Source organism: Asparagus officinalis, chromosome 10, assembly GCF_001876935.1.
Source record: "Asparagus officinalis chromosome 10, Aspof.V1, whole genome shotgun sequence".
In the NCBI taxonomy this organism is placed as follows: Eukaryota; Viridiplantae; Streptophyta; class Magnoliopsida; order Asparagales; family Asparagaceae; genus Asparagus; species Asparagus officinalis.
The window spans coordinates 3761429-3775408 of NC_033803.1; the positions used below are offsets into that span (position 1 = coordinate 3761429).

At 36.4% G+C, this 13980-nt stretch overlaps 1 protein-coding gene across 1 annotated transcript in view; it reads right to left on the reverse strand.

Moving 5' to 3' along the window:
- The window catches only part of LOC109825498 (glutamine--tRNA ligase), a 15792-nt gene continuing 3835 nt past the window's right edge, over positions 2024-13980 (reverse strand). The window contains exons 6-24 of the mRNA XM_020392353.1: positions 13145-13240; positions 12534-12595; positions 12349-12450; positions 12142-12234; positions 10587-10739; positions 10442-10497; positions 9737-9827; positions 9538-9624; positions 9197-9394; positions 9021-9119; positions 6985-7116; positions 6758-6894; positions 4391-4490; positions 4216-4311; positions 3481-3581; positions 3290-3395; positions 3114-3203; positions 2894-3023; positions 2024-2445 (exon numbers count right to left, since the gene is read on the reverse strand). Of these exons, the coding sequence (XP_020247942.1) occupies positions 2348-2445; positions 2894-3023; positions 3114-3203; positions 3290-3395; positions 3481-3581; positions 4216-4311; positions 4391-4490; positions 6758-6894; positions 6985-7116; positions 9021-9119; positions 9197-9394; positions 9538-9624; positions 9737-9827; positions 10442-10497; positions 10587-10739; positions 12142-12234; positions 12349-12450; positions 12534-12595; positions 13145-13240 (2027 nt within the window). The 3' untranslated portion in view covers positions 2024-2347. The remainder of the gene's footprint in view (positions 2446-2893; positions 3024-3113; positions 3204-3289; positions 3396-3480; positions 3582-4215; positions 4312-4390; positions 4491-6757; positions 6895-6984; positions 7117-9020; positions 9120-9196; positions 9395-9537; positions 9625-9736; positions 9828-10441; positions 10498-10586; positions 10740-12141; positions 12235-12348; positions 12451-12533; positions 12596-13144; positions 13241-13980) is intronic.

The window sequence follows — 13980 nt, forward strand, 5'->3', positions numbered from 1 at the left end:
CTCCATATAGAGGATTGTGGGGGGCATTGTAAGATTTTGTGAAGTGGGTTGTTGATAAACTTGGAGGGGTTAATGTTTGGGTAAGTTAATTTGTGGGATTATTTATTTAGTTGAAACTTTGGATAGCATTGAAATGATTTATTTTTTTATCTTTCTATGTATACTTCCCAAATTGAATATATTTGTGAATTTTCCTTGTAATTTACCATCAGTTCTATAACCAAAATTTAGTTTAATTTTTTTTCTAAATTATGTCCACATGGCAAAGGCGAGGAGATCTAAAGAGGAAGGAAGCAAGTTTGATACAGTGGATGTGAGTTTGGTTTGATGTTTATTATTTTCGTTTTTTTAATGCTTATTATTTCTAAATTTTTATGTGATATTGTCTACGCTACAAAGACGGAACATTTTAAGATTATGATATATGTGATCATATTTGGAAAGGGAATACCAATGAGACCTCATCCCAAACAAGGTAAGTGAAGCTTCAATCGTTTAGTTATTAATTGTTTTCTCTTATCTAGATATATCCCAATGACGTGTTTAGATCCAATAAATGCACATCGTAATTTGTTTCCACATTGTCATGTATAATCAAATGAATTTAGTTAATAAATAAAATTAGTTTTAAGCATTCATGTACTTTCAAATGAATATTCGTAAGTGTTATCATTTTTTTCTTAGAATCAAATTAATACTTTGAAGAGTACTCTAATACATTGGATCTCTATGTCAAACTATTAACTCAGGTTAAGTACTGTAATGCAATTGTGAAGCTTTTCCTTATTCCTCTTTATAGCTTATTTTCATGCTATTGATGTGTCATTGCGCGGGTCAATTTTGCTGGTACCAACAATGGATGCTAATTTTTTAGGCAAAAGAAAATTGTGTTATTGAGCCTATTGGTGAAGAACTGGACACCAAACTTTAAGGTCATGGGGTCACAAGAAAAGACATCTCTAGGGAGGTGGGGTGGGGGGGGGGGGTTCTTCATCTGATGTAAATTGGGGCAAATTGGTTAAACTTGTTCCAATGAAGATAATTTTACCCAATGGGATAATTGAGTGAGATAAAGTGGGGAAAATGAGATAATGATGACAAATTAAGTATGACATTCTTTTTATAAATTTGAGTGCGAAAAAAAAATCCTCCTAGAACAATCCTTCTCTCCTTTATCTATTATTGTTATATATCTATTAAATATCTCCCTTCTCCTCTCTCTCTTCTCTCCTCCCCCCCTCCTTCTCTTCTCTTCTTCTCTTTTATTAATATATATATATATATAGAGAGAGAGAGAAGAGAGAGAGAGTATATTATATTATATATAGAGCAGAGAGAGAGAGATTATATATCTCAACTTAAGTAATAGCCCAAAAAGTTGGATCCATCAAATTTTTTAGCCACGTCATAGTGCCTAGGGATCGCTTGTATGATATGTAAAGATTTTTTATTATTATATATTATTCGTTGGTTATTAGCAAGTTTGACTCTCTCTCTCTCTCTATATATATATATATATATATATATATATATATATATATAAAGATAAAAATGTAAGAATCCATCAATTATATAATAGACAAAATTTAGATAGAAAGAGAACCTATGTTGCTTATTAAGCAAAGCAAACCACAAGAATTTGTGACAGCGTGTGCTTAACGAAATATACATAAACTTTGTGATTCTATGAGCTCTTTCCCCATCTTAATGTTCTGAGGTAACAAAATCTATGCTACACCAACAAGCTAAAAGTATCCTCTAGATCATCAAAATCAATTCTACGAGTACATGCTTTGCTCATCTAGATCTACATAGTTTGCTCGGCACGTGCATTGCACGCGCCCTTCTTACGAGTGTTCTATCAGAAAGGTCTTTGAACGTTCCGAGAAGACCGACGAAATGAAACAATTAGATTATCATTTAACAGTTGCATACTTAACGTACAACAGATTTTAGCGTTCAGAGCGAGGGTGTGGTCAACATAGTTGACCAGGACAAGAACAACATACTTGAACTATGGCCATGATCAAAGGTTGTGTAGTATATTTTAAGCCATTATACCAGAAGAAAACACGTATACATCATCGCCATACTCTGAATCAGTTATAAGGATACGCTCATTTCTTAAAACAATAAGGTGCAATAATAAGAGACAATTTTATCGAGAAGACAATACGACTCAGCAAACTCAGCCCCCGATAGAAAAGAGAGATACAGACTTTCTTTCTGCAAAATCATCACTTCTGTGAAGTCACTAGTATCCCATGATAAACGTAACATATTTGCTTAAGCTATGGTTGCAAATGGTTATATCAGAACCGCACCGGCTTATATAAGAATCTGCATCTTATTTGTTTCCACCCTTGGAATAGGAGTCGCGGAGAGTAACGGTTCTATTGAAGACGAGTTTCTCGGGGGTAGAATCTGGATCAACAGCAAAATACCCTGAAACATAAAGGGGGTCAATAGGTTAAGTCGCTGCAGCTCAATCGAAAAAAATATGCAGAAAATATAGAAGAGTTACTCGCAGGTAGACCCTATGTAGTGTCACACTTTGGAACTTATTACTCCTATGGTTGGATTTTGGCAGAGACCCCTAGGATTAAATTTTATTTTAGTCCTTCACCCAGCCAAAATTTCACCAAGGATAAAAGAGTAACTAAAAGTCGACCAGGGGGCCTATATGCCAAGGTAAAACTACAGGGGCACAAGGTCCAAAGCACAACACTACAGCAAGTCTATATGCAGTTAACCCAATGTTAAAACTAAAGGGCTCGTGCTTCATTACAGTGAGCTTCCAAGTAACATCACTCAAAATATTCCATAGAAGCTATAAAACTCGAGTATTTTCTTCATTATAAAGAAAATTTTAAGAGAACCATTTAAGATTTACCAAGTCTCTCAAACTGAAATCTGTCGCCAGTAGTAGCACTACCAAGAGAAGGCACAGCATATGCTTCTGATATCACCTCCTTCGATCTCGGATTAAGATCAGCAAGCCAGTCTTCTAGCTCAGCAGGATTCTATTGTCAAAGAACAATTAAAGAAGACCAACAAAAATGTAATATAATACTCAATAAAATAAAATAAAATAAAATAGCACGGTTACACACCTCAGAAAGGAATAAGTTCTCAAACAATCTTACTTCCACCTTCAGAGGATCAACCCCAGGTGAAGGTTGAGCAACCCAATGAAGCACACCCTGTAATTGTCACAATTACCAAGAAATTGATAAATAAATAAGTAATCAGATTCCAACTTCTTTATGATGTATTTTTGAATCAGAACCTTGGGCTTAGATTTCTTTGAAGAATCATACTCTGCCCTTATCTCAACTACAGTCTCCTTGTCATTACCATATATAACTTCTGTGCATGTTATCGGATAAGCGTATCTGCACAGTTACAAGGGAAAATATGGACAATGAACAATATACGATGTTTAGTTCTAGCGCAAGGAATATTGAAATGATCACATACCTGAGCAGTACAGATTTACCCGGGGCAAGACCATAGTAATCTTTTGAATCCTTGAGACGAAAATCTGTACGTTCAATGTACACGACATTTGTGAAAGGAACCTGCAGAGGTAAAAGAAGTGTATGATTAAAGTATTCATTTAATAGCATACTAAATTGTTCTTTTTTTTCACTATGAAATACATTACTTGATGGAAAGTGACATGTTATAGTATATAAAGGAACAATTATGTTGCAGGATATAAGCAGCTCTCTCGTCATCACTACATTGAATGTTGAAAGGCAACAAACTTAATAAACTGCAAAAATGCAACATCATAAATTAGGGAATTTTACACTAGCTCCAACTTGAGGGTAGAGGTCCACCACATAAACTTTTTTCCGGCTAAATTCATTAAGGAATAATCAATAAAGACTAACCCCTACCTTCAAATTAACTAACCCTTCAGATTAACTGATTAACTAACATCATATTGTTATAAAGCATTATTGCTATCAAGAAAAAAAATAAGAAAATAAAAAACTAGCAATAGTGACTTTTCTATCTTATACTTTCAGCATTACACAAAAATAGCATGTTTTATGGAAATCACATGATGCGTTAAATCTCAGGTACGGTCGTAGTAAGATTGTTGAACAATAGTTGACTACTTGTGTTTTCAAGCAACTCAGAAAGAGTAGTGCATGATATTTTATTGATGAGAAATGAAAGGATGAACACACTAATGCTTGGTACCTTGTAGAATGATGATGGGTCATCTGCTGGAGCATCGGGCCACATCTTTGCATCAAGATACATTGTTGATCCACAATTAAGATTTGTAATTACAACCTGGAAGTTGATAATATGGTTAAGATAATTTTTTGGAAAAAAGATTACACATAACCATAGAAGAAAAAACCTGGTGTACCTTAAGAGGATTTAACACAACCATAGTTCGAGAAGCAGTTTTGTTAAGCTCTTCCCTTATGTGATATTCAAGGCGATTTACCTGTATCAGGCTATTATCACTGCACGGAAAGGAGAAATTAGAAGTGATCACTACTTAAGATAATAAAGTATCTTAATCCAGAAAAAATCATCCGCAACTTGTTGGGAGTTTTGGCTTTAAATAATATATATGGGTTTCCATCTAACAACTTGAGTTTTGGGATAAAAATGATTACCACTGTGGTATCAGAGCATCAATGGTTAAATTAAAGAACAGTCTAGGGTTCCAATCCAATAGAAGAATAACTTACTTCAATCTTACGTCTCATCTTATAGTAGGGGGGAAAGATCTAAGGGAACTACTATTTATACTTATATATTAGTTGTATAAGTATACAACTTTTTGTATGATTCTGGAAGTCAAAATAGGATAAGAAGTCAAAACAGCTTCTAATACGACTACCAAGAGGCATCAAAATTCCAACAGTATGTTAGACAGGAATTGACTTGTAATTTGTACTCTGTATTTTCTTATATGTAGACAACAATCAGCCAATCATAAGCCAAACTAATTGAAAGATGGATGAAAACTAATCCTAGTATATTCTGCAGACAGGAGGGGGAAAAAGTAAAGAACTAAAAAACTCTTAACATGGTAAAAGCCTAACTAAAACTTAAGCTATTTTCATTCCTTAATGAGATTGATTGACTGCCATGCAGAAGATAACAACTACTACATGAAACCACTGCCAGAATTTCCTGTAAATACACAAACACCACTGCTCCTTTTGTCCAATTATGGACCAAAGAAAAAAGACCAAAGGAGAAAAAAAATAATAAATAAAGGACAAATTTTTAAAAGCACCCTTTTTCATTTTTATATAGCAAAATCGACCCCTTCATTTTTTAATCTGCAAAACAAACCCTTTTCAAAAGAAAAGGGTCGGTTTTGCAGCCGAGTTCATTCTCGAACTACACGGGACTAGCGGTCCTGTGTAGTTCAGCCAAGAATTGAAATTGCACGAGACTGCTAGTCCCGTGCATTTGATTGTTGTTTCTTAACTTTGCCAGCAGTTCACCATTTGCTTCGTCACCAAGAAGTTACTCAGGTTCACAAAGTACGCCACCGTCGCGTTGCCGAACAACGCACGCTACAAGAGCCTCGGGATCACCGACCGCCTATCGAAGGTCTCAACAGCGACATTGCCCTCGACTTAAAGGCTCAACGGCAGCAGAATAGCCGCGCGCATGGGCGCCATGTACATCAGCCAGATTCATGGAGTTGAGCTTCCTGCGCCTCGGACGCCAGGATGATCCCCTGGACGACGGACTTCAGGGCCTCGGCCGGCGGTGAGCAGAGCAGACGAGGAACTCAAAGAGGTGGAAGAGAGGCTCGTTGTTGGAGGCGAGGAGCGATGCCGAGCACGATTGGGAGGAGGGAGAGGTAGACCAACGGCGGCTCCCTGCGGCAGGTGAGGGCGAAGGCGAAGACGGCGTGAAGAAGGGGGTGGTCGCCGATGGCCTGGTTGAGAGACGGGGTTGTAGCGGAGAGAGGTGTTGCCGGCGACGACGGAGAGACAGAAGATGCAGAGAGGGCTCCGATCTTGGAGAGCTGTCGCCTGCGGGAGAGATGGGCTGGAGGGGGGTGTGAGGCGGAAAGAAGCGCGAGGAAGAGGAGAGTAGAGGCAGGAGATCATGTGGAGGGCGGTGAGGAAGACGCGGCGTGGCAGCGGCGGCTGTGAGCTCGAGGGGGGAGAAGGGAAGGATGAGGAGAGAGGAAGGTGGGAGAGGGGATTTGGCGGGGGGAGTTGGGGGGATATCAATGGCCACGGGTGCGGCTCGAAGCAGGGGTTGCTGCCGCGGCGGGTGGCCAGGGTTTCGGCGATGGCTTTCGCCCGCAATAACCGCAAATCGAGCAAGAAAATCTGCAAAAATGGCGTACGTTGCGCGCTGACCTCACCCCCACCCCTGACTAAGATCTCACGGGGCTCCTTGATTTCGTGTCGGCGAGCAAAGTTAAGAAACAAAAATCAAATGCACGGGACTAGCAGTCCCGTGCATTTCAATTTGGCTGCACTACACGGGACCGCTTTTGAAAATGGTCGGTTTTGCAGATTAAAAAATGAAGAGGTCGATTTTGCTATATAAAAATGAAAAAGGGGTGCCTTTAAAAATTTGTCCATAAATAAATTATTTGAAGGAAAGTTGGAGGTTGCTAATAGTAAACAATATACAAGTCTTGATAAACCCACAATGTACAGGTCTCCTGCAGTTTCTTGCACTAAATCAGTACACAAGCATGCTCATTGACTTTTTCATATAATAAATAGGAGAAACAAGTTCCTACCTTCTTGTAATTCCGATTCCTCGAATGAAAGCATTAATAGAAGTTGAAGACACACCACGACGCCTTAACCCAGCTAGTGTCATTAGGCGTGGGTCATCCCAGCCATCTACCCACTTCTCCGTGACTAGCCTATTTAACTGAGGAGATAAAACATAACCGCATAAGAAAAATAAGAGAACAAGTATTAACAGTAAAACTTTATTATCTAAAGGAGTCATACAGCCTACCTTACGTTTAGACATCACTGTGTTTGAAATATTTAACCTTGAGTACTCCCAAACATAAGGCTCATAAAGTCCTAGAGCTTCCAGTAGCCAGTAATATGAAGGACGACGAATCTCAAACTCAAGAGTGCAAAGCTGTAGAAACCGCCGAACAATAGTAGGCAACATAAAGAGACATGGATAAATTACTTATTAAAAGAAAGCAAGGAAAAGCAAGGATGATCAAGTTAATGAAACACACAAACATTCTGTTTAAATACACAAAAGATAATTGACACGTAGAACAAAAGGAGCAGAAACAAGGAAAGGGAAACATGTGCACAGATGTACATTTGCATACTTAAGAAATCAAATTAACTCTTTCATGAAGAATCTATTCATATATATTCAAATCAGCAAAATAATACTTCAATTGTTCATGGAGTTAAGATTCAAGGACCATACTACCATGCAATTTCAAATAAAGCGGCTGAAGAGCACTAGCGTTATCTTCCTTTCGCAAACTTCTCCTCCTTGAGCTCTAGAGGTTTATTTTACAGAAACATTCTAAAACTTCCCCATAATTATTAGGATGATACACCATAATTGGTATTCTGTTTTAGTTGAACTTTCCTTACAACAAGATGATTATCTTAAGTAGCCTCTATCTGATGACCTGCAACGAAATATTTCACTGCAGTCATACTCATACGTCTAGCAAGTGAAACTTCAGTTGAGAAGATCGGTTAGATTTTTTTTTCTGTATGGGTCTATTCTACCATAACCTTTTCACGAAAATGGGAAGGGAAGTAAATGTTCATTCATTCGTCAATAATAAAACTATGATGTGGGGGCATAGAATCAATGCTGAATCTGTAGCGAAAAGAAGACAACTAAGTAGAGCCTGAGAGATTGGCAAGATTAATTCTTGTGGCCGAAATAACAGCACTTTCCTTATCAAAGTTGATATAGTAAGCATAAAGACAATGACAGAATAATCTCAATGTTTTAGCCCAAAAAACAAATAGTCCAAAATTTAGTTGATGACTCAAAGAATCATTTCAGCTTATGATTTCTTTCGGGCTTAACACCTTAAATCAAAATAATGACTAGTGTCATCATCCTGACAGACAATTGTGAAAGCACATGGTATCTATTACACTCCTGTCATAGAAAAGGTATTGAGTGCAATAGTCTCCAGTGCATAGATCAGAATGAACAGCTATATTAAGTATTTAGATATGCTATAAGCACTATTGCACATGCAAATGCACGTGCAACAGATGCGAAAACTTAACCATTCCTAATTTTATATAAAAGGGGCACTTACAGTAAAGTTTATCAAGTTTTATAAAATATTTTTATGATTTTTTTATTTTTTTTTATATATTACCTTATTTGTAGTTGTGTATAACATATATGTCAATTTGACCGGTTATGTGATTGTAAAGAAAGAAAATAGGGTACATTGTCATTTGGCGGATTACTTTCAAAATAACATCCTAAAAGCACTTTAAATGATGTTAATAACAAGAGTATGTCTCATAGTTTATCATCAAATTATTAATCTAAGTAAGTAGCTATATTTTAACTTCGGATAATATTTTTAGATTAAAACAAATTGAAATTCCAATTGTTGTATTTATATTCATTCATATCTAATACTTTGTTTTTAGAAAAGAACATTATCATTTTATATTTATACCTTTTACAACACAAATAGATAGGTATTCAATAAGTGAGCTCATATCATAGTCTAGAATGTTCTAGAAAAAAGAAAAGAGGGGGAAAAAAGAAAGGACAGGAAAATTACCTACATAACCCTCACATTTTTATTAGGATGTAAATGCCCTTCAAACTTTTTGGTACACTCACTAAGTTTTAATATAATAGTATAGATATATGTTGCAAGATTACAGCCTTATTCCAGAAGATAAAGGCATCAAGTGAAATAGAGTTCAGAACTCGTTGAAGATAGCACATATGAGAATAAACAGAATTGGTTGCAGATATCACATATATGAATACAGACTATGTTAAACTAACATATAGATACTAACCGAATGTGTGACGTTTTCAAGAGAATCCACTATGCAATGAGCATAATCATAACTTGGATATATACACCATTTGTCACCAGCATGAGGGTGGGGAGTGAACTGTATACAATTTCAAACAGGAGAGTTTAGAGGAGAACTAAGCTAAATAAATCAAAGCTTTATCAGTTTAAACTTGCCTTTATACGATAAGCTATCAAGTCATACATATTTTTATTATCACTTTGCATATCTTGTTTCAGTCTAAGAGTAGCTCTTCCCTCTTCAATCATTCCTCTTTTCATCTCTTCAAACAGCTGTAATGATTCTTCAACGGGTCGATCTCTCCATGGGCTGTTCATCTTCTTTTCCCTAAACTCCTTGACTTCCTCTGGGCTCTTAATAAGACAGATATGTCAATATTTGAGTTCAGCATTTAGATGATAATTCTGGATAAGTTTAATTATCTTATTTTAAACATGAATAACTCATAGGGGTATACACATAGTCATGATAGTCTTGCTTGTAATCCATGACAAACCTGGTGATCAACATAAGCTCGACCTTTCCTTATCAGTTCAACTGCAAGATTGTAGAGATCTTCAAAATAATCACTGGTATAGGTAACCTAGTAGAAGAGTAATGATCAGACAGTATTATCGAAAGAGAATAAAAAAATAACTAACAGAACAAGATATCGACTAGCATCAATATAGAATAATTAACAATCACTAGTAAACCTTGAATGGCTGCCAGCCCATCCACTGTACTATTTCTTGGATATGCTCTATGTATTCCTGTTTCTCAGCTTCAGGGTTAGTATCATCAAACCTAGCATAACAGAAATGCAGTAAGAAGCTTCACTCGAAATATTTTGACATTTGAACCAAAATAGATATTTGATTTAGACACATGGTACGGGAATGTGAACAGATTATGCACAATAGTAACAACTAACAAACTCTACAAGCTTGTCTATATAATGTTTGTTGTGTATAGCGATAATTTCTCTTTGTTTCCTTATATTACCATATTGAATTATTCCATAGGAGATAAATTTTTAGTAAATAAAATTTATATCATTTAAGACCAGTCATCAGTTTCATTGGCAAAATTAGCAATGGGATAATTGTCCAATGATGCATGAAAAGGCCTTCAATAGAAATTAAGTTTGACTATTAAATAGGTATGTATTTGAAGATATAAGGAACAGCGCACAACAAATAAATCAGCCACAAACATAAGAAATCTACAAATTAGAGGGAAAAAGTGAAAAGGAAGCCAAAATAGATAGCTAATTTAATAAGGCAAAAAAAACATTTGAAGGTGAAGCCCCTTATGTTAAAAATGATCATTACAACAGTGTAGCATAATACTAGCAGAATTTGAATACAAATTGATGAAAATAATTGTCATGAACAGAATTAAACACTAGCTATTGTTACCTCAAATAACATGATCCAGCCCTATCCTTTGCAAGACCAAAATTGATAAACATGGCCTGTATCACTAATGAAGATAAGAAATCTAAACAATACATGATAATGACCATATGAAACATAGTCTTTTAACCGTGCAGTGTATCCTAACCTTGGCATGGCCTATATGTAGATACCCATTTGGTTCAGGAGGGAACCGAGTTAAAACTTTACCACCAGTTGACTTAAGATGTTTCTCTAACTTTTCCTTTGTGTTATGAGCTCGCCATATGCTGCCGTCACTAAAGAATATCTCTGTATGTACCTAATGCAAGCACAGATAGATGTAGGTGTAAAACTTAGGAACTTCTTTTTAGGCAGATAGGAGGTTGCATGAGATTAATTGGTTAACAAATGAAGAGAGAAAAACAGTACGTTACATAAAAGTGTGAACTCCACAGTGAAAATAAATAACTGCTGACTCATGTTGGAAGAATATAGACCAAAAAGGTTTTGTTTATGAAATAGATAAAATAATGAAAATCAGAAGTATTTTAAAAATCTAATAGTGATCAGGCAAAGTGGGTACCTTCTAGCCAAACATTGATTAAATGTCTGCTTGCAAAGCCCTGGTGTCTATGGATAAGGTGTTCCATAGACAATGAACATTTGCAAAGCCCTGGTGTCTATGGATAAGGTGTTCCATAGACAATGAACATATTTCTTTCTTCAATGCTAGGCTGCCAGGTTATTCCATTCAAGTTAAGCATTAAAAGGCACGCACGTGCGTGCAGTCTGTCCCAACAACATCCTATGATATAGATCAGCATTGTTTTCAAAATGCGGTTTGGGCGTTTGGTACTTAGGTCTCCTGCCTAGGTCTTGAGTGCGTCTAGCAGAGCATAGGCCGCTTATGCGGACTGCACTGCATCAAAAAGTGGTATCCTGCTCACTTAGGCATAGTTATGGATGAAGAGAATGGGCCAAGTCAAAACAGTTTGGATCAAAACTCTAAATCCAAGTGCATCTTAGGCAAGCAGCGAGGATAGGATTTGGTATCTTCAAAAATAGTCCATCTTTAGCACCCACCTCAGCGCCTAGACCAGGCGCTTGGTCTGGCACCTACCGCTTTCTAATCAAAGTGGAACTCAGCCAAAATTTCACGGCAAGTTGTATGCCTAGTATACTCATGAAATTTGATTAAAAATAGATCGTAGGCTAGCTACTTGAAACAGGACGTTATAGGACGTCTTGTTAAATAACACAGAGTGAGAACAACCTTCGTTGCATTAGCAGAAAGTGGATGTTGATTGTTCAGCTGCTGCATAATTTTTGAGACATGACTAGTGTTACCTTAGACAGAGTTTTGAATTAATCGGTATTGTTTTATCCTTCTTGTCAGTATTTTCCAGGAGTTAAAAAACTTGTTTAGAGTGGTCACTATCTCTATTTGTAGCTTTTTTTAAAGTGCTCAATTTGATTTTTGACTGGTTCTATTCAGTAGTTGGACATTATGTTCAAAAAGTGCAATGGTGTAATCTCAGCTTTGTTTGATGAATGAGTGGTACAATAGAGAGATTATCCACAGAAGATAATTATTTTAATTGAGATCGCACGTTGACTGTTTCTTTCTAAAACCCCATCCCTTCCACATTACTATTGACAAGTCATGAATCAAAGAACATGTTACCCACAGGAATTCCCTCGTTCCCCCCCTCTAAAAGTACCTTTGAGTTTTCCTCAGGCTGAGGAAATATAGAGAAAGGATTTAACTCCTCTTCAGGAGGCGTTGTCGAAGCTGCTGTAGAGACTTTCTTTTCCTGGGAGTATAGAAAAATTTAAACAGATTAATCATAAATCATAAATTAAAAATTAGGGTTAAAAAGTAATAAATTAATAATTAGAGTTAAATGGTACCCACTGGCATGTCTCACCTCAACTTTTACAGGTTTCTCTTTCTTCTTTTTCAAAGGCTTTTTATCATCTTCTGCAGTCCTCTCGCCAAGTATACTTCGAAGCCTTTCATCAATTACTTCCTGTTGCAATATGAAAAAGAGTCACGGAAGCAGTATATACCATATCTCTTGACCATTTTGTGCATCAAATGAAATATAATCACCTTCACGATTTTAGCATCAGCCCAGGGATGTTGCTTCCTTACTTGTCCGCATAAGTTGCCAACTGAAATCAAAGTGTGAAAATGAGCAGAAATCATATGGAAGTCATACAAAAAAAATTTGAACAAAAACATGGAAAGTGAAGAACAAGGCAAAGAAAATGGAAATGTGGGGAAAAAAGATAGCTGAAAAACAGCAAATTCTACTACAAGATAGAAGAAGTCCAAAACTGATTAGTAAAAATATGGCAAGGACTGAACGAAAAATTTAGCTTGCATTACTACAAAGACAAATTTCAATTAAAAAACTATGATAGAATAAAGGAATCTGCAAATTTTCTAACATTCAAATGATTAAAAAAGGATTAATAAAAGTACTCCACAAGGCTAGGTGTGATTTAATGTTGGAAAAAGCAGCAGCTGGAAAAAAGGTAGATTCTACTTCTCGATAGAAACAATAAGCTAGCTTTAATGCACTTCTTGAAGAACTCCAAAAGGCTCATGGATGCAATAAATATCATCCAAACAACATGCATACAAAATTTTAAACAACCTGGTAAGCAATTGTTAGTTCAATTAAACTATTACACGAAAATGCAAGACCAAATGCTGACCATTGAAATGGTAGCGCAGATCTAGAATGGCATCCATATTCTCTTTGAGAACAGCAGTAACCGAAGAATGAATTTCGTCTAGGGAAACTTCAACTCCTGCATATAACAATGGTCAGTAAAATGCACACTATCAACAAAAAAAGGACAATATTCTACATCAAAAAAGAAATATTGATTCGGATTAACAAAACAAGCTTGACAATAGTCGGCTATAAAAGGTGATATATATGTAAACAAATCAGAAATGCCAAAACACTGCTCATAAGCTCCTGCATATGACAATGGTTGGTAAAATCTAGGCTGTCAACAACAAAAAAAAGGAAATTTCTACATCAAAAAAGAAATATTGTCTCAGAATAACATAACAAGCTTGACAACAGTCAGTTAAAAAAATATATAAATGTAAATAGGGGCAGATCCACATACCCCCTTTGGGGTGCAGTTACACCCCTACACTTCTCCTAATTTGCATATTACCCTCTGAAACTTTTACATTCTGCGCCAACACCCCCCCAAAAAAAAAAAAAAAAAACTTTAGGAATTGCACCCGTGCCCATTTCAAATGCTAAATCCCCAAAACTATTACAGTAGAGTTCCAAAATGCTAAAAGCCTAAAACCTAAAACTATTAGCCTAGAGACCCAAAACCAAAAAAAACCCACAATCCAAACCCAAAACTAATAATTAAACCCATTAACATTCTCTCTCCCTCCTCTCTCTTCTCATTTCTTATCACTCTTCATCAGAAGTCAAAATCTCCAATTACAGTTATCCGAACCCTAATTCCTTCTCGCCCAAGCAGTCACCCACACCGGCTGCCTCTGGACCTCCACCGCC